The sequence below is a fragment of the Gobio gobio genome (genome assembly GCF_949357685.1).
Source record: "Gobio gobio genome assembly, chromosome: 6".
Lineage (NCBI taxonomy): Eukaryota > Metazoa > Chordata > Actinopteri > Cypriniformes > Gobionidae > Gobio > Gobio gobio.
In genome coordinates, this window is record NC_137102.1 from 38,552,851 (window position 1) to 38,574,017 (window position 21,167).

Consider the following 21,167-nt stretch of genomic DNA (forward strand, 5'->3'; position numbering starts at 1 on the left):
AATAGAGGAAAATAGTCAGTATCACTGCGGTATACAGATCCATTTATTACACACCAACATTTACAAGTTGTATTTTCAATAATAAACAAACATGTTCCCACACAATGAGATACACAAAGACAAAGCAACGTAAAGGTGTATTTTATAGATAACATGCACAAGTTACTCTCAATCCTTAAGAATGACTTACATTTTGCAATTCATTCAATAGCTTATATGAGAAAGTGCCACACCCTCATTTCATAAAAACCCGAGCTGCCATTGTCTGTTTTTCGTCCCCCTCACTGCTTACAGTGCATATGTAACGTTTGAAACTTCAACATTGTGTTCATTAAATGCCACAGTGAATTTTCCCCCGTTACATTTGAGAATTAACCCTTTATGACCAAGTCTTGAGAATTACGATCTGATGAATTGTAAGACTAAAGCCCAGTGCTAGATGGTTATTTTTCAAACGCCAGCTCCTGGAGAAGTGTGGATGCCCTTGGTAACGATAGAGGTAAGAAATCAACATCACTGTGGAAGGGAAAAAGATATCAGACTTGCACATTTCTAAAATGTTACAGACATGCAACTCAATTTTTCTTCAAGTATTGCTGGTTCCAATTTCTTTCAGTGGCTGAACAGAATACACTACAGATCTTGCACTTTGTAGTTGCAAAGTTAATTGTAGTTAATAACAGTCTACTTATACTCTAATGAGTTATCTGACATGTAGTTGCAAAGTTACTTGTAGTTAGTGACAGTCTACTAATACTCTAATGTGAGTTATTTGACATGCAGTTGCAAAGTTGCTTGTGGTTAGTGACAGACTACTAAGTAACAGTCTAATAATACTCAAATGAGTTAGTTGACATGTAGTTCCAAAGTTACTTGTAGTTAGGAATAGTCTACTAAGTTAGTACCAGTCTACTAATACACTAATGAGTTATTTGACATGTAGTTGCAAAGTTGCTTGTAGTTAGTAACATACTACTAATACTCTAATTAGTTAGTTGACATGTAGTTGTAAAGGTACTTGTAGTTGGTAACAGTTTACTAATACACTAATGCAAGTTATTTGACATTTAGTTACAAAGTTCATGCAAACATCAACATGAAATGTTAAAACATACCACAGGCTCAAAGAGTGTCAGCGTAAAGTGCTGGAGGAGGCAGAAGATCAATGTCTGCAAACTGGAAGTTTTCTGCCTCTCTGTCACAGACACAGAAAGACGGTACATTATCTCACACACACACACACACACACACACACGGCTGGACCGTCTCAAGTTTCTTTAAAAGATACCAAACTCAGATTCAAACAGCAAGACAGTAGAGATTGTACAGTACAAGGTTTTATAGCTCAGGGGCCTGAAGAGCATGATAATTGTATGAATGTTATTGTAGTGGAAGATGAAATATCAGGGCTGTCAATCATAGACTTTTAATTTAATTACAAGATATTCTGTTCAATCAAATCACAATTAATAACATTTTGTGGAAGACATGCACACTGTAAAAATTATGTACATTTGCAGTAAACTTAATTTCTTAACAAAGTTCCCTTACAATAAACAGGGACAATTGTAATAGATCTAGCCTTACATTTTGTGCAGTTTTACAGTAAAATTTTACTGTACTGTTATCTTGTTATCTTTTACTTACTGTACTTTATCTTTACTGTTAAATGTACCATTTTGGAAGTAAAAAAGAACAAATCATCTCATAATTTGCAGTGAAAATCCGTAGTTGCAAAGTTACTTGTAGCTGATAACAGTCCACGAAGTTAGTAACAGTCTACTAATACAAGTAGTAAGTAAATTGAAAGTAAATTGGCAACTACATCAAATAACTCACAGTATTAGTAAACTGTTACTAACTACAATGAGAGACATTTGACATGTAGTTGCAAAGTTACTTACAGTTACTCTGTTTTCTGCAGAGCTTCATGTCTGACATATTAACTTTCTACATTAATGAACACTACAATGCCCTATGGTTACTACATAATGGTCTTCAAACAATCATGTGGACAGACTGGACAGTAACACATGATTATTAAGCTGTGTTTCCCTGTACTAGTGTCAAACTCACTGAGTGTGGGTGTCTTCAACACTCCAGTCACTGAAAGTCTGATGAGCAGAAGAGGTACTATCAACTGAGAAGAGAGAGAGGAAACATACAGATTAATTGACAAAAATCTCTATATAGCATATAATGCTCAATGCAGAGAAAGTAACAATTCCTACTTACAGATTTCAGGCATAGAGACAGCTTTAATCTGACTCCTGGGGGGAAAGAGAGAGAGAAATACAAGTCTAGAGATCTGCAAAGTTCAGATGAACATTTTATGCAACATAGTTCAGGCTCACGAATTTTCAGCAGATAGAGACAATGTGTCATCTTCATACATCCATTCTTCACTGTCATCAGTGACTGGAAGTCAAAACACCACATGAAAAAGAAAAAAGAAATGCACACCATTTAGCTTTTTATTGACATGCAACAGGGCATCTACAATGGTGGCCCTAAATATTGGCACCCTTGCACTTTTTTCCAAATAATCCAATATTTTTTCCAGAAACGTAACAGAACCTGATATTAACATATTTATGTCTTTTTTATATTATATTATATTATATATAAATATAATATAATATACACTCACCTAAAGGACTATTAGGAACACCATACTAATACTGTGTTTGACCCCCTTTCGCCCTCAGAACTGCCTTAATTCTACGTGGCATTGATTCAACAAGGTGCTGAAAGCATTCTTTAGAAATGTTGGCCCATATTGATAGGATAGCATCTTGCAGTTAATGGAGATTTGTGGGATGCACATCCAGGGCACGAAGCTCCCGTTCCACCACATCCCAAAGATGCTCTATTGGGTTGAGATCTGGTGACTGTGGGGGCCATTTTAGTTCAGTGAACTCATTGTCATGTTCAAGAAACCAATTTGGAATGATTCGAGCTTTGTGACATGGTGCATTATCCTGCTGGAAGTAGCCATCAGAGGATGGGTACATGGAGGTCATAAAGGGATGGACATGGTCAGAAACAATGCTCAGGTAGGCCGTGGCATTTAAACGATGCCCAATTGGCACTAAGGGGCCTAAAGTGTGCCAAGAAAACATCCCCCACACCATTACACCACCACCAGCAGCCTGCACAGTGGTAACAAGGCATGATGGATACATGTTCTCATTCTGTTTACGCCAAATTCTGACTCTACCATCTGAATGTCTCAACAGAAATCGAGACTCATCAGACAAGGCAACATTTTTCCAGTCTTCAACTGTCCAATTTTGGTGAGCTCGTGCAAATTGTAGCCCCTTTTTCCTATTTGTAGTGGAGATGAGTGGTACCCAGTGGGGTCTTCTGCTGTTGTAGCCCATCCGCCTCAAGGTTGTGCGTGTTGTGGCTTCACAAATGCTTTGCTGCATACCTCGGTTGTAACGAGTGGTTATTTCAGTCAAAGTTGCTCTTCTATCAGCTTGAATCAGTCGGCCCATTCTCCTCTGACCTCTAGCATCAACAAGGCATTTTCACCCACAGGACTGCCGCATACTGGATGTTTTTCCCATTTCACACCATTCTTTGTAAACCCTAGAAATGGTTGTGCGTGAAATTCCCAGTAACTTAGCAGATTGTGAAATACTCAGACCGGCCCGTCTGGAACCAACAACCATGCCACGCTCAAAATTGCTTAAATCACCTTTCTTTCCCATTCTGACATTCAGTTTGGAGTTCAGGAGATTGTCTTGACCAGGACCACACCCCTAAATGCATTGAAGCAACTGCCATGTGATTGGTTGGTTAGATAATTCCATTAATGAGAAATTTAACAGGTGTTCCTAATAATCCTTTAGGTGAGTGAGTGTATATATATATATATATAAGGAAGTAGTTCTGAACAAAAGAGTGTTTTTAAAAGACACTCCGTTGTTGTTTCTTGTAGCTGTGCAATATGGCTGTATATCAGTACGCTGTGAATATCTATGGCACTCGGCCATATCGCACTGCTACTCGTGATATTTCTCGTATGAAAAGAGGCTCTTTGGTCAAAAAAACTGTTCCTGACCCCTGTTCTACAGGGTCAACAATTCTGTAATACAAGCGTTTCCTCATTATACTTTAAATTTGTCCTCAGAAAGAATTGTCAATTATGTTTAAAAAAAAGTGCCAGGCTGCCGATACATTTGGCTATGACTGTATAAAGAAAAAAGGGGGAAACTTACAGCTACTTGTAAACGCTGGATTCTGATGAGAGGACCTGCAAAGATCAAACAGTTTGAACTGATTTACACCTTCATGTCATTGTGGCAGTTAATAGTCTGACTCAGGGGTTGGCAACTTTTTTGACATATGCTGTACAACCCCGGTTTTAATGATATAAGAGCCAAATTGTTGAAAATGTGTAAAGGATTGCAGTGCAGTGTCTGATTTGAGTCTATGATATATGATTTGAGTTAACAGCATCTAGCGGCTGAAGAGGACATTACTGGATGTTACTTGATTTTTAACCTCTGAGCTTTATATTTTTATATTCATGATATGTAAAATAGTACTTCAGTTCAGTGATGAATGTGAAGCTGAACGCTCAGACTGCAACATCTATGGACACAGAATTTGGTTGAAAGAAGAAAGTCATTCACACCTAGGATGGCTTGAGGGTGAGTAAATTATGGGATCATTTTCATTTTTGAGTGAGCTATTCCTTTAAATGCATGCAGGGCTCCAGACTGCGACCGAAAGGTTGCAATATTTTTTTTCCTGCCAGTGTGACTACATTAGAGGTCGCACTGGTGCACCACCAAGGTGCCCAACTAATAAGAGCTGCCATTTGTGTTACAAATGAAAAACGGCAAACAAAACGAAAGAATAATGAAACCGCACTACTCGTTTGAGCTGTGGATCATTAATAATCTCAAACGCTGGGGGAGTGTCCGCTGTCTGCACTGAAACCATGCCCACTCGTGGGAAAGCTGCCGTAAGCACGTACTGCTCACAATGACACCAGTTGTCAGCAGGACGGGAGGATGAAGGCAGGGGTGAGAGATGGTTGGTTCGGCCCCATCCTGCAGCGGATTTTCAGTGAATCCCAGTTGTCTGAAAATGTATAAAACTATCTGGTGTAAAGTCACTGCAGAAGCAGGTGTTGGTGGTGATCCTCAGCTCTCCATCAAGGTGGCTCTTCACAAAGTGAATCCACCTCTTCTTGATATAATCGTTTTTCAGACATTTAAATGAGGACACAAGCTGTTTTGCAAGTTATCACAAGCAGGTAGTATGCATTTACGTGATGAAAGCATAACTAGCCAGCAAACTGTAGGCTGTAGTCACTAACAGTAATGACCATAACACATGAACGAGCAGGCGAACTGAAGTGAATGTGCTCTAGTTATTATAGTATTAGGGGAAGGGCAATGCTCAGTAGCTCAAGTGCATCATCGAGCAACAGCTTTAGCCCCGCCCAAAAAATCCTGAACACAGAAATGGTGAAAAACTGCTTAATGGTGAAACTCCACAATTCAGTACTATACAGTCAGCAATACATATCTAACATTTATAATGTGTTTAGAAACACATCTCAGAATTGCCTTTACACAGACTTTAACTGTTCTCTATAAAAAATAGGTTTTTGCACATTACTGTTGATATTAAAAGTTTCTTTTATCTGCATTACAATTCAATCTCAGTGCTTTACAGTTAAATTTCCAATAAACAAACATGTAATATTAATAACTTCACTAATTAATGCAAAACAATAGTAATTTTATGATTAAATTAACTTTAATACATGTAACTTGATTTTTCTCAGCTTTTTGTTCAAAATGTAGTTTTTTTATGAAACTTACCCATATTCAAGTGTTGATAAAAAAGGAATGCATGAAGCTAGAGTAAAACTTTCTTTTGATATATTGCATGCTCAGATATTCTTACAACAAAATATTATATGGGACATAAAATTGTGAAAATGATCAAAAACCTCTGGCGGTGGCTGGCAACTTTTTTTTTAAATGCTGGCGGGGAAAGAGTTCATGCTTTAAACCACTACTTTAATGTGTTAGTCTGGAGCCCTGGCATATGAAATGACTTTGTTATTGAGTTTGTCTCGATATAATGATATGTTGTCCATTGTTAGTTCATTTTTTCTTTACCTGCTGCTGAAACTAAGGTTATCTCCATCAGTTTGGCACCATCCAGCGGCCAGTGATGCCTTTTTTCCGAGCTCAAGCATCTCCTTAATGTTCAACTCCACATTCATCACGGATATGTAACCATCTGTAAACACAAAAACAGAATGAGCCTCCTTTCAATTAAAACGGTCTCAGAAACTAGATTGATTTTACATTACACATTAAGATGAATTAAAATAAAGTTTGTTACTTTTTGAAAGTCATCCTAATGTCCTAGAAAAGCATGAGTTAATGAGGGAAAATAACATACATAGACACTGCATCCAAAATCGAATACTTCCCTGCTACATAGCAGGCAAAAAACAGTACGCCAGAGTAGTATGTCTTAATACCTAGTAATCGGAAAAAGTACCTGGATGACCTACTAACAGGGGTGACCAAACTCTGTCTTGGAGGGCCACTGTCCAGCAGAGCTTAGCTCAAACTTCCCTTTAAATTGTAAATGGTAAATGGACTGCATTTATATAGCGCTTTTAACAGACCTACGGCCATCCAAAGCGCTTTACATTTTTGCCTCACATTCACCCATTCACACACTCATTCACACACCGACGGCGGTGTCAGCCATGCAAGGCGCCATCCAGCTCGTCGGGAGCAGCTGGGGTTAGGTGTCTTGCTCATGGACACCTCGGCACTTGGTCAGGTGGAACCGGGGATCGAACCACCAACCTTCCGGTTTGTAGACAACCTACATGAACCACTGAGCCACTGCCGCTCAAACTTGCCTCAACACACCTGCCTGAAGTTTCTAATATGTCTAGTAAGACCTTGATTAGCTGCTTCAGGTGTGTTTAATTGGGGTTGGAGCTAAACTTTGCAGGACAGTGGTCATCCAGGTGCACATTCGATGGACACTTTACTATCCCATGAGGCCACGGGAGAGGATTTGTGAATGGAGGTGAATCGACAAATGACTCTGAGGTCACGTGACAGTAACAGTAACACACACACCCGAATGTATACCACAGAGAACATACTTTTTTAATGGTTGCGAAGTACGCTCAAATTCAAATATAGTCTTTACTCAGACCGTATGCGATTTCGGACGCACCGATAGTTTCTGCTATAGGCCATGACTAAGAGATTTTCAAGAACAACTCACATTTGTTGTTGGCATCTCTGGCCAGCCATTTGCCCTTGGGGCAGTTGACCGTTCGGATGATGCTGATGAGATCCCCACTTTTGACAGACAGGTCGTATTTGCGGAGTTTGCTGGCCACCAGCACTCGTGCGTGATACATGGGCTCTTCCAGTCCTGTGATCTATTTGGAAACATGGGGACTATGTCAGGACCTACAAGTTGCCTGGGGAAGTTACATTTAAATGTCACTACATTAGATATCAAAGAAAATGGTATCTGGAAAAGTTTGCTTGTGCTATGGTCTTTAAAATAAACGCCAGTCAGTTTGAAACTATATCTGTGCTGACACTGAGGCTTTAAATCATGCATCTGAATTCACTTTAAATTTCTTGTGCATCTCATTTCTCTTTTTATCCTTCTCTTTCTGCTCTTTCTTCTCCTTCTCCAGACGCTGCTTCTCTTTCTTCTTCAGCTCTTTATCATCGTGGTGTTCAGGGCTCTGCTGCTTCTTTCTGAAAGAATCACACATTATTTTAGCAGGTCATTTTCTGTGAGGATCAACCTTTGTTTCAAGTCTCTATTTTTAAATAGCTTTGTTTTTTGCAATAAAACATTTACACGTTTACATAAGTTACATATATAAGCGTAGATCTCATGTCAAAAAAGTAAAAAAACAACAAAAAAACCCCACCCCGAATAAAAAATCATTAGTAAAAAATATAAAAGTATAGCCTAATTATATTTATTAAATGGAATTTAATTTAGTTCATTTAAACAAAAAATACATACTGTTCCTTGCTCAGACAGTATTTTCACTGGCCCCAACACAAAATGCCAATAACATATAATTCAATAACTTCAATTCATGAACACACTTTTGCTGGGAAATTAAGGAATACAAGGCAAAACATTGCTGACTGTGTGCATAGCAGTTTCTTACCAAAACTTTTAAGACTATCAAGTCGTTTTTGCTAATTCAGCAATACTTCTTCCATCTTAAAAATATATCTAAATTACGGCACATGCTTTCAATGCAAAATGCTGTTAGTTCACACGTTCATGACCTCAAGGCTAGATTATGGTAATGCTCTACTGGGTGTTTGCCCTGCTCACTTAATAAATAAACTACAGCTGGTCCAAAATGCAGCAGCTTGAGTTCTTACTAGAACCAGGAAGTATGACCACATTAGCCCGGTTGTGTCAACACTGCATTGGCTCCCTATAAAACATCGTATACATTTTAAAATCTTGCTAATTACTTACAAAGCACTAAATGGTTTAGCTCCCCAGTACTTGAGCGAGCTCTTAACACATTATACTCCTTCACGTCTACTGCGGTCTCAAAATTCTGGCCAGTTGATAATACCTACAATATCAAAATCAACTGCAGGCGGTCGATCCTTTTCCCATTTAGCACCTAAACTTTGGAAAAGTCTTCCTAGCATTGTTCGGGAAGCAGGCACACTCTGTCAGTTTAAATCTAGACTAAAAACACATCTCTTTAATATGGCATACACATAGAACATTATCAATTTATATTATTCAAATCAGTTAAAGTATTGTTTTAGGTTGCATTAACTAGGTCTGTCGGAACCGGTAACACTTCCCACCGCCTGTTGTACTCGTTACATCATAAAAATAAATGGCATCTACGCTAATGTCTCTAAGTTTATCCCGAGGTTTACTGTAGGCAGCTGGATCCAGGCCGTATCCAGTTCAGATGGTGGACATGCGCCTAGACACGACCAACACATCCCTGAAGTGTCTGTAGACTCTCAACTAGACCGTGTCAACTAGACTCTCCCCCGTGAAGGCATTATCGCCACGACATCCAGTGGCAGTAATCCTCAACAAACCCATCTCCTGCGTTTCTGAATGTTCCAATCTAATCTGACTTCTGACCTGTAATGTTTGCCTGAATCATAATCATACACTGTTTGTTCGTTGGCCAGAGGAAAACTGGCGCCCCGACTGAGCCTGGTTTCTCCCAAGGTTTTTATAAGCTATTGAAAAAGAAAAAAAAAGTAAACAAAAGTAAAACCGAAAGTGAAACCTTTGAGTTATCATCCAGAGATGACAAAATTGTCAATAAAAAGGTAGCACAAATTCAGTTATATACTCATTTAAACCACGCACCACATGGACCATTTATCTGCTCAGCTCAAAGTTCAAATGGCAGCGTGAGCTTATTAGAGCAGATTGACTTTCTGTAACTGAAGCTGTATTGCACGCATAATCCTCACTTTTTAGGAGCTTACTATGAACAGCGCTGATATCCAGTGAGAAGTGCTATAATCCAGTGAATCACACACGTCTCGTGATTTAAACTAGTTTTTCACCAGGAATACCGCTGTTAAACACGATTATTTTAAAACCAAGCTGAAATAAAGTGGGCTGACATCTTCAAAAGAAGTAAATACTATTGGTAACAACCTCATAGCTCACAGTAGGCCTGTCTTTAAAGGTTTAGAAGTTATTGTTAAAAAACTATTTGTCTATGGATAAAATGAATGGAATTTTTACTTCTGGAACCCGTGTGTTGTTCTCTAATAAGAATGTTTCCTCTTCTAATTTACATCAACACGTTCTCAAATTTAAGTCTCTTATTTCTTCAAAATCTCATCTTCCCTCATTGAATTTGGTGTGGACATGAGATGTGAACTACTGTGTTTTTGAGTTTATCATTAGATTCTTTTTATAGTAAAAAGAGTATACTAGATTTATTTAATTTATACTAGATTAAGATTTTTCCCACATTATGGTAATGAGATTTTGTTTTCCCAGATTACAGTAGAATACATGTACCCTAGAGTTCAATCACAAAACAGATATCATTATACCTTTCATGATGTGAATGGCCATTTAGATCTTCAGCTGTATTAGACCTTTAAAATCATAAGGGAAAAAAACAACAAACAGAAGTTTACTCTTTTCTTAAACTGTGGCGAGCATCTGAAAGCAAAACATTTATCATCAGTTTCTTGACAACAGCAGAGTGAAATAAATGCCGACAAACCACTGAGTGACATGCCAAATATTCCTCCATGTCTCTTCTTTCTGTCAAACAAATTAAAGAGATCAATAGAACTAATAAACGTCATTATTAGCATTGCTCATGCAGGCAAAGACATACAACGTTCATCCGTGATTAAAGAGTGAACAGGATTTCCATGAACACCAGATTTTAAGATCTTTCCAAGTCTTCCATCAATCAAAATCAATTTCCAGCATACATACTATCATGATGGCCTCTTACATAATATATCAAACATAATATTTAATGTAAATGAATAATTCATTTAATAAATGGAAATTGAGAAATAATCACACACTCACCACATTGCCGTTATCAGCATATGGATCTGAAGGAGAAAATGCATCAAACATTATCCACCACTTTCTGCAACTGAAGCTGTATTGCACGCATAATACTACTCACTTTTAGGAGCTCCTTTAAACTTAAACGAGTTTTGAGCAAAAGAAAATTTAGGGACGGCCTCCACATCCTCATAAACATTGTCAAAGGTTTCACGGAAACGCCTTGGCTTAGAAGAACTAAGTGGAAAAAAAGATGAACATTGATTTCTCATTATAAAGAAAAGTACACTACAATATTAAAGATACATGCCATTTATCATTTGTAATAATCATTTCAGGAAGATCCCACATAATGAGAAAAATTAAACGTTTACATTGTTTGTGATGGAGGCTGGTGTTCGGTGTGTGATCCATTCATTCTGATGTCAGAGGTCGCCAAATCGGTAGCAGACGGTAAGATCACTACACTTGTCGCTTGCTCTGAAGACTGACCTAGAGTGTCTCCTGACTGCATGTTCTGTGGGCCAGTATTACCTGGACAACATGTGACCAGCATAGCCTGTAAATCCAGGCCGTTGTCTTCCTCTGGTGGTGGTGGTGAAGGTAAGGAATCAGGAAATTCTTTTGCCTCTAATTCCAGGGTCGCTAGATTGATGACATCTCTGTCTGTGGCTTCTGCTACAGAGACGTCAAAATCTGGAAACTCAGGAGGAGGTAGACTCGCGAGCTCAAGTGATGCATTACCTGTGACCAAAATCTCAGGCTCTGGTACACATTCTGAAAAAACAAAGAACAAGACTGAAATCAGTTCCTTGATATGAACGGATATAATTCTGAATGGATGAGCTGCATTTCAAGCTGTTATAAAACGCTATTAGTTTATTATGCCTATTTTGACATATGATGAATAATTATGCTGTTTTTGAAAGAGGTCTCTTCTGCTCACCAAGGCTGCTTTTATTTGATCATGAATACAGCAAAAACAGTGATATTGTGAAATATTATTACAATCTAAAATAGCGGTTTTCTATGTGAATATATAGTAAAATGTAATTTATTCCTGTGTTCAAAGCTGAATTTTCAGCATCATTACTCCAGTCTTCAGTGTCACATGATCCTTCAGAAAGAAGTCTAATATGCTGATTTGATGCTCAAGAAACATTTATGATTATCATCAATGTTGAAAATAGTTTATTAGTATTTTTGTGGAAACCATGGTACACTACCATTCAAAAGTTTGAGGCAAGTAGGAAAAAAGGAAAACTTAATACTGTTATTCAACAGGGATGCGTTTAATTAATCAAAAGTGACAGTTAATGTTACAAAATATTTCTAAATCCTGTTCTTTTTAACTTTTTTTCAAAGAATCCAGAAAAAAAAAAGATCATGTTTCCACAAAAGAAAGAAAATGGTTTTATTTTAAGCATCACATTATTAATACTTAAGCAATATATATATATATATATATAGTTTTTTTGTTTTGTTTTTTTCATAACAAAAGAAAAAAGACTTTCAAAATCATTAAAAAAAAATCAGAATTATTTCTGAATTATGAATATGAATAGCGCTAATGTTACCTCTCATGGCTTACGCTTTAAGCATTATATTGTTGTCACTGCAAAGAATAAATCTCAGACACAGTGTTCGGTCCAGTACTGAAGGAAATTGCTATATGCACAAAAATCAACCAACAAAAAAAAATTAAGGAAGGCAAATTACAAACCAACAATGAGCGTTTCACTTGTGTCTCTGACAAGACTTCCAGTCTTATGTCTGCTGAGATCAACAAGTGGGGGTCTAGGTGGCTTTGAGGGCACTGGCCCGAGGGACGTCAGATCAGGAAGAGGTTTGCGTAGCCTTTCAGCCTGCAGGACTCCACTGAGTGCCATTACAGCAGCTAAAGCAAAGGAACAGGCATATCATAATCACAGTTCACTGCAGAAATAACAGGACAATTATAGTCTTAACTTTACATACAACTTTACAACAACAACACAAGGTGAAATTGCGAATTCATATACAGTACCGGTTCATATACAAAAGTTTGAATACTATTTTTAATGTTTTGTAATGTTAATCTCTTCTGCTCATGAAGCCTATATTTATTTGATCAAACAGTAATATTGTGAAGATTTTCACAATTTAAAATAGCTGTTTTCTATTTTAATATATTTTAAAATGTAATTTATCCCTGTGATCAAAGCTGAATTTTCATCAGCCATTACTTCAGTCTTCAATGTCAAATGATCCTTCAGAAATCATTCTAATATGCTGATTTATTGTCAATGTTGGAAACCGTTGTGCTGCTTAATATTTTTAAAGTGGTACTTTTTTCAGGATTCATTGATGAAAAAAAAAAAAAAAAAAAGTTAAAAAGAACAGCATTTATTCAGAATAGTAAAGATTTATATTGTTATCTGTTATCTGTTTAACAATTTAACACATCATTGCTGAATGAAAGTATTAATTTATTCATTTTGTTCAAAAAAGAAAGAAAAATTACTGATCCCAAACTTTTGAACAGTAGTGTATATTGTTAAAATTTTTTTTTAAAGCCACAATATGTAACATTTTTGGATTTAAAATATCCAAAAAACACTAGAACAATCTTATATATTTTGTTGACTTGTGTACTTACATTATCCCAAATGTTTCCAAGAATGTTTAATTCCAGAGAAATAAGCCATTTTAACCAGGACACAGAACGTGTCCATCATGCGTCACCTATCAATGACATCATACCTGCGTTACCCTTGATTTACGGTTTAATTTAGTAGAAATCATGGAAACACCAAAGACACTTTAATATATTATGCATTTTACTAGACAGATGAGCAACTGTTTGGAGACATTCATCGACAGAAAACTAATTGTTATACAGCTCAACACAGTTAGTCTTAATGTTTAAATCTGATTTTCTTGATTTACCACGAGTGCCATGTTTTACCATGCCTAATATCGATCTAGCTTACTGCAGTGTGCAACAAGTGTCTCATAGACCTCATTTACACTGCATGGTTCAAGCGACCCAATTCAGATTTTTCCCTCTCATGTGGCACAGATCGGATGTTAATGTGTACGCAGGAAAAAAAAAAAACGCATAAATTCTGATATCCTCAGATCGGGTTCAGGCCTCACTCATATGTGGTAATAAATCTGATATGATTCGGATACGTGCATTTGCGTCTGCCATGCAAGTGGTCAAATCAGATATTCCACAGTAAATGAGAGTCGTACGTCATTGAAAAAGGGACAGAGGCGAATGAGGTCAACTCCGTTGCATATCGCGCCATTTTACTTCCTTTTCCGGGTCAGAACGTCTTGGGCTGTTTCGCCAGTGTATAGTGTAAATGCAAATATCGGATACAGGTTGTTTTTAAAAGATGATGCAAGCGGGTCGTCAAAAAAAACGGCTATAGTCACCACATCGGAATTGTGCATCAAGACCTGCATTGTAAATGCGACCCTGGTCGCCGCCAAGCAAACGCACAGAGAGGCATTATAACTTTCAACACATGCAAATGTATCTAATATGATGAAACAGCGCTGCGTTACCCCACAATACGCATGAGCAAAAGAAGTAGAAGCGCTTGTCTGCAGCATAATAAAAGCTCTGTGAAATCAAGGTATCATCAAGCTATGCCTTTATTTTGAATAAGTGACCTCTAGCGATGAAAAATTACATATTGTGGCTTTAACTTTTTATTCATCAAAGAATCCTGAAAAACTGAAAAAGCTGCACAACTGTTTCTAACACTGACAAATCAGCATATTTCTGATATAATATGTCATGATTTCTGAAGAATCATGTGACACCGAAAGACTGGAACAATGGCTGATAAAAATTCAACTTTGCATCACAGAAATAGATTATATTTTAAACTAGAATCTACAGTTTTGCAACTCACCGTGTGATGTTCCACTGATCTTCAATGGAGATGAAGTCTGTGGATGATCAGCAGGAGATGGAGGACTCTCTTTGGGAAGCACTAGAGCTTTATTAGAGAACAGGCTCTTTGGTCTGCCACACACCAACAGGTTCCTGTGGGATAGCTTCCTCTTGGCTTTCTCTAGCGTGCTCAGGACATGCTGGTCAAAGAACTGGCTAACACTGCCTGAAGATGAATCCGTCAAAGACTCGCTCGGTGAAGGTGTAGGCGAATGCTCTAGATTCGGACACGGAAATCCAGGGTTTGACGCCGCAGTCAGGTGGACCTCTGCAGCTTCTGTGTTCACGGTCTTCTCTTCTGCCTCAACATTAAGAGTACTGCCGTTTTTTAAATGCCCCAGACCATTTTTCCCAATTTCTTTGCCACACACTGAAACTTTGGTCAAGCTGAAAGGAGTAGGAAATGGCTTCTTGATGCATTTAAGAGGTGACATGATTCCCTTTGAACAAGGAGCAGAAGAACCATGCTTTGGCTCGATTGAAACCGGCAACACGAGGGGCAAATGCTGAACTTTGAGTGACTGTCTGTTGTGCCCATCACCAGACCTGTTAATGTCAGATGTTGTGTTCAGAAAGCTTGGGAAAGATACAGGCCGTTTTCCTGAGGGTGTTTTCAGGTCTTCTCTGAAAATGACCCGGGGAAGACTAGGGGTCTCGGTTTCCACAGCTGAACTCAAGCTCATGGTTATCTGACCAGAGTGGCCTACGGCAGCTGTTGGGAGGCGTTTGGGTTTCTCAGGAACCATGGGTCTGTACCTCCCCTGGATCTCCTCCTGAAACTTTGCCCTTATGGATTGGAAATTGCTGCAGGTTTTCTATAGTCAAAAAAAAAAACAAAGATTTAACCTTATGCCTCAGAGTGAGAACGGTTTGAGAACATTGATTTTAACGATGTTAATTACTTCCATTCTGGGCATTGAAAGTGTTAATTATATTGCAGAGAGGTCCTATGGAGAGGTCAGAGAGCTCTCAGATTTAATCAAAAATATCTTAATTTGTGTTCCGAAGACCCTTTAAGCTCTCACATTTCGACACATTTCAAGAGAGTGTAAAATATTCAAAGTAGTCGTCAAACACATCCCTAGTGGAAATTAACCATGGTTTTACTACAAATTAAAAAAAATATTAAAAAAACAACAACAAAAACATGGTTACTACAGTTAAACCATGGTAACCACAAATTAACCATTGTTTTACTATAAAATAAAAATAAAATAAAAAAAAACATGGTTACTATAGTTAAACCTTGGTAAACCACAAATTAACCATTGTTTTACTACAAATAAAAAAATTAATAAAAAAAACATGGTTACTATAGTTAAACCATGCTACCCACAAATTAACCATGTTTAAAAAAAAAAAAAAAAAAAAAAAAAAACTTTTTAGTTAAACCATGCTAACCACGGTTTTTACAACAAATAGAAGCAAAAAACTTTACTATAGTTAAACCATGCCAACCACAAATTAACCATGGTTTTACTACTTAATAATAAAAATGGTTACTATAGTTAAACCATGGTAACCACAAATTAACCATGGTTTTTACAACAAATTGAACCAAAAAAAAACATTGTTACTATAGTTAAACCATGCTTACCACAAATTAACCATGGTTTTACTACACTAACCATAGTTTAACCATGGCATTTGTAGTAAAACTGTGGTCATACAAATGGAATTCAATCTGCCAACTTTTACTATTATAAAACCACGTTTCATTTTCGAAAGGGATTGATTGAAATAATGTAACGTTATTTCAGTGTAAAATATCAACTAAGTTACCCACTAACGTTACCTATTCAAACACATCGATCTATTTGACAAAATATGATCTGTTTGGCGTTTTTATTATTATTAGTTGTTTGTTATTTAACCCAAACACTTTCTTTACCTGTTCCATCGTAGCCTTGTTTAATCTCCTTGTCCTCCATGTATTACATAATATCTTCAAAATAATCGCAAAACGCGTTTAGGGGGAGAAGCATTGTTCTTATTGATTGATTAAACCGCCTACTCTGTTGAAGGATTGGCTCATGAATATTAATTACGTTTCGTGTGGTCGCCATGTAGTCCTACCTGATTGGCTGGAATAAAAGTGGGTCCTCCCCACTATTTGGAAGCGCAGGAAACGCCAGACGCTGCTGACCCTTGCTGGTCAAAACAGTGGAAGTGCACTCAGCCCAAACATGCATTAAAAACTTTTACAAACCAGTTGCGAATGTTTATTGAAGGTTTAGTGAATCTATGAAATGCAATTAAGAAATAATCGAATACCATTAAATATCAAGTCTTTATAATTTGTGTTATTTTATTAAATTGAAGAACTTGTTTTGTTTTCTTTATGGAGAGGGTGTTTTAACTACAAATCTTCCTTTTTATTATACAAATGTGGCATTAAATATACAAATTTTATTTTTATTTTTTTAATTTCCCTAAATTCTAAACTATTCAACAAAATGGACCTAGAGAGAGCAATAGAGAATTTTTTAGCACACGTATTACTTAAAAACTCACGCCCTTCACAGTTGTTTGAATGACTAAAAGATCTACATTCAAATAAAAAAAGACAGTTAAGCAGAGTGTAAGCTATATATGAAATTACAGATTTTCTTGTGGTTTGCTTATTAATGGTGGTGTTTCCCACAGGATTTTGTGGGACTATGGGGTGGACCACAGTTCCTAGAGAGATCTGGGGGTAAGAAAGGTTTCTACATTTTAAAGTTAAATGCATCAATTTAGTGCACTTTGAGAGTTCAGAAACCTAGCGCTAACCCATGTTCAGTGTGCAAATGGAACAGCATAAAAGTCTTGAACCTGGACTTTAAAGTGGACTCATACTTCTTTTTAGTTGTAATATATAGTGTCTCCATGGAAGTCAAACTATTAGAATAGGCTAAAATAATAATAATAATTTTATATTATTATTATCATCCCTGAGACAGTAATGTATTGTAAAACAAATGCACTGTAAAATAAATGCCATATTACGATTTCAGTTCGTTTGACAGATACTTTGCCAAAGCAATGGCGCAAAACACAACATTAAAGACATCTTATGTTATGAAGTGTAAAAAGATTTTCAACTATACTGTATAGCGGGATTGAGACCTCAGAGTGAGAACGGTTTGAATATTCATCAAAATAACTTCTAGAGTTACACAATTTTGGGAAAAATTCGAATTATGGTTTTTGTGGTTAAAATTTTACCAGGATTTAAAAGATAGGCCTATGCAAAATCAAAATGGAGTCCACTCCACTAGACCCCTGAAGGTGTGCTGTGGTATCTGGCACCAAGATGTTAGCAGCAGTTCCTGCAAGTCCTGTATGTTGTGAGGTGGGGCATCCATGGATCGGACTTGTTTGTTCTGCACATCCCACAGATACATGATTGGATTGAGATCTGGGGAATTTGGAGGCCAAGTCAACACCTCAAACTTGGTGTTGTGCTGCTCAAACCATTGCTGAACCATTTTTGCTTTGTGGCAGGGCGCATTAACCTGCTGAAAGAGGTCACAGCCACCAGGGAATACCGTTTCCATGTAAGGACATGGAAGTTACATGGTCTGCAACAATGCTTAGGTAGGTGGTATGTATCAAAGTAACATCCACATGGATGGCAGGACCCAAGGTTCCCCAGCAGAACATTGCCCAGCAGAACATCACACTGCCTTCACCGGCTTACCTTCTTCCCATAGTGCATCCTGGTGCCATGTGTTCCCCAGGTAAGCAACGCACACGCACCCAGCCAATCACGTGATGTAAAAGAAAATGTGATTCATCAGACCAGGCCACCTTCTTCCATTGCTCCGTGGTCCAGTTCTGATGCTCACATGCCCACTGTTGCCGCTTTCAGTGGTGGACAGGGGTCAGCATGGGCACCCTGACTGGTCTGCGGCTATGCAGCCCCATACGCAACAAACTGCGATGCACTGTGTATTCTGACACCTTTCTATCAGAACCAGCATTAACTTCTTGAGCAATTTGAGCTACAGTAGCTTGTCTGTTTGATCGGACTACACGTGCCAGCCTTTGCTCCCCATCAATGAGCCTTGGCCACCCATGACCCTGTCGCCTGTTCACCACTGTTCCTTCCTTGGAGCACTTTTGATAGATACTGACCACTGCAGAATGGGAACACCCCACAAGCGCTGCAGTTTCGGAGATGCTCTGACCCTGTCATCACAATTGACAAGTCCTTGTCAAACTCGCTCAAATCCTTACGCTTGCCCATTTTTCCTGCTTCTAACACATCAACTTTGAGGACAAAATGTTCACTTGCTGCCTATTATATCCCATCCACTAACAGGTGCCGTGATGAAGAGATAATCCGTGTTATAATATGCTTGATCGGTGTATGTTTGCTGTGGTAAAGCCTTACAGGGTTGAAGGAAATGGTAAATTTCTTCCATTATACGTTTTTTCTACAGATTTTTTTATGCAATGTAAAGTGTCATACATTTATAATTGCCAGAACACATGGAATAGATGCAATCTGGTGCAATTACTGTGTTACTTTATTTAGACTCAATGTCAGTCAACCCTTATTGTCCATATAAAGGTTGTTTTATGTCATGTATTTGCTTACAGGCGGAGCATTCTGGGCAAAAGTGACTAGAGTTTTTCCCCCAAATGCTGTCAATCATTAATAATACAGACAAACAATTTGCAGACTGGACCTAGGTCTTAGATCAATCTCAACTCAACTTTCTCAGCTATGTGTCGATTTTTGTTTTCTATTTGTATGTTTGGGATTTTTTTAGAATGTTTCAGTTACCATGTTTCTGCCAGATTTACTGATGAATCATCAAGCAACAGGTAATAACAGATACTTTACTTTTAGGAGGTTTTCATGTTGTACTGTTCACATATTTTGTCTCTTCAGGGCTAATGTGTCTTCAAGACACACCAGAGGAGTTGATACCCCCCCTCCCATCGACTGTAAACTCAAGAGCTGGTCGCAGTGGTCACCCTGTGACACATGTAGCAATAGGACGGTAAAAAACTAATTATCATGTAAAACTCATACAAACCAACAAATATGGAAAAGAAAGTCTGTTTTTGTTCATTGTAATGAGGCTAAAATAAGTGCATAAATTAAAAATGTCTGTCCACTGTAGTGAACATCATGCATCAGAAGAAATTTGCTGGGCAACAAACCATTAGGAAATGTAGCGCAGCTTTAATTTCTGGTGCCATGCAAACATAAGCAACATTTTAAAGTGATCATATTGCAACTGTTAACACATATAAGCTGCATTGAAAATAAATATTTAAACCTTTTGTGATGTTTCACAGTTTCGCTTCCAGTACTTGGAACGGCCATCTCAGTTTGGTGGTCAGCAGTGTGTTCACAGTCAGTGGGACGAAAGAGAATGTCATGAAGAGGGCGAGTGCCAGCTCCGAGAAGACCACTGTGGAGACATGTTTGCTTGTGGACTTGGTGGTAAATATTTCTGCCTGTCTGTTTTTCTACATGTTTATCTGTATGTATGTTAAAGGACCTATTATGCCCCTTTTTGCAAGATATAAGTCTCCAGAATGTGTCTGTGAAGTTTCAGCTCAAAATACACCACAGATCATTTTTATATGATGTTGTAAATGCTTATTACTTTTTAATGGAAGGAAAAACGTTTTATTTTCGTGCATGTATCTTTAAATGCAAATGAGCTGCTGCTCCTCGCCCTTTCCAGAAGAGGGTGGAGCCTGTACAGCTCGTGCCTCTCACAGCCATATAATAAGAGAGTTGCAACACTCTTTGATCTCGCCGCCACGTGGTTCATGGAGCTCTCAATAGTTCAAAACAACTCCGCGCTGTCAATCTGTTTGAATGCTGGAACTATTGGTTGTTTGGAACTATTGGTCGCTCCATGACACGCTTTACTTCCGCATTCCTCAGTTCCTATGGAAGTCTATGGGAGTGTCGTAACTCTGTTTTTCAACGGCTCTGGTGCCTCTGATACTCTGCCAAAACCTAAAACATCCGTTTGGTTTTGATTATCATTTCTATCGCAATCACGCTCACATGAAATTGCAGTTCCCTTTTCGAGAGCGGCCACTTCTACATTGCGTCAGCTGATGCTGCGGAAACTCCTGCTTCTCCACTTTTCTGAAACTTTACAGGATAACGCCAGTTTAAACAAACTGGCCAATTGTCGCGAAGTATGCAAATGCATGCAACTACTTACAAGCCAAGGGCATAGGTTTGGTCTCAGCTTTGGTGGGGACATTCCATGAATACTTATATGAATTTATGAGACTCTAAATTATATTTGTATTTCTTTATTAATGCTTAACTGCAATTGGTATTCTTTTGTTGGAAGATACCAGTGCCTTAATGGCTATTTCCTTAGATGCCTAATTTAGACGGTTGGCAATACAGAATATCACAATATAGAAGTGAATCTACTTCATGTCATTATATTGTATCCTGAACGATACGATCAACTGTTCCTAAAGAGCTAATATAACTGTATAATCTCAAAAATGCACTCTCAAAAAATAAATAAATACCTGAGATGTGTAATGCTGAACAACCGTATGTTTTATTAACAAAAATTATTTTAGTATTTACAATAACAAAAAATACTGTTACAAGGAAGTACTTTCAGAACTTGTGGAGCAAAACAATAAA

General features: G+C 37.8%; 2 protein-coding genes across 3 annotated transcripts in view; one reads left to right on the forward strand and one right to left on the reverse strand.

The window, feature by feature from the left end:
* Positions 1 to 26: 26 nt before the first annotated feature.
* LOC307128011 (uncharacterized protein) lies at positions 27 to 19,900 on the reverse strand. The gene is made up of 17 exons (XM_079819532.1): positions 19,813 to 19,900; positions 14,496 to 15,351; positions 12,311 to 12,484; positions 10,962 to 11,364; positions 10,709 to 10,824; positions 10,606 to 10,631; positions 10,286 to 10,326; positions 10,110 to 10,154; positions 7,649 to 7,781; positions 7,291 to 7,450; positions 6,150 to 6,273; positions 4,227 to 4,261; positions 2,355 to 2,418; positions 2,236 to 2,270; positions 2,077 to 2,140; positions 1,116 to 1,195; positions 27 to 516 (listed from the first exon to the last, which is right to left on the reverse strand). Exons 2-16 carry the CDS (start codon positions 15,280 to 15,282, stop codon positions 1,123 to 1,125), a joined length of 2,280 nt encoding a protein of 759 aa, XP_079675658.1. The 5' UTR covers positions 15,283 to 15,351; positions 19,813 to 19,900; the 3' UTR covers positions 27 to 516; positions 1,116 to 1,122.
* Positions 19,168 to 21,167, forward strand: part of c8a (complement component 8, alpha polypeptide) — a 67,897-nt gene continuing 65,897 nt past the window's right edge. Inside the window, exons 1-3 of one of the 2 annotated variants that reach the window (XM_079819539.1) lie at positions 19,168 to 19,351; positions 19,419 to 19,530; positions 19,832 to 19,979. In XM_079819539.1, coding sequence (XP_079675665.1) covers positions 19,251 to 19,351; positions 19,419 to 19,530; positions 19,832 to 19,979 — 361 coding nt within the window. In that variant the 5' untranslated portion in view covers positions 19,168 to 19,250. The remainder of the gene's footprint in view (positions 19,352 to 19,418; positions 19,531 to 19,831; positions 19,980 to 21,167) is intronic. The other variant, XM_079819540.1, reaches the window with a different exon arrangement.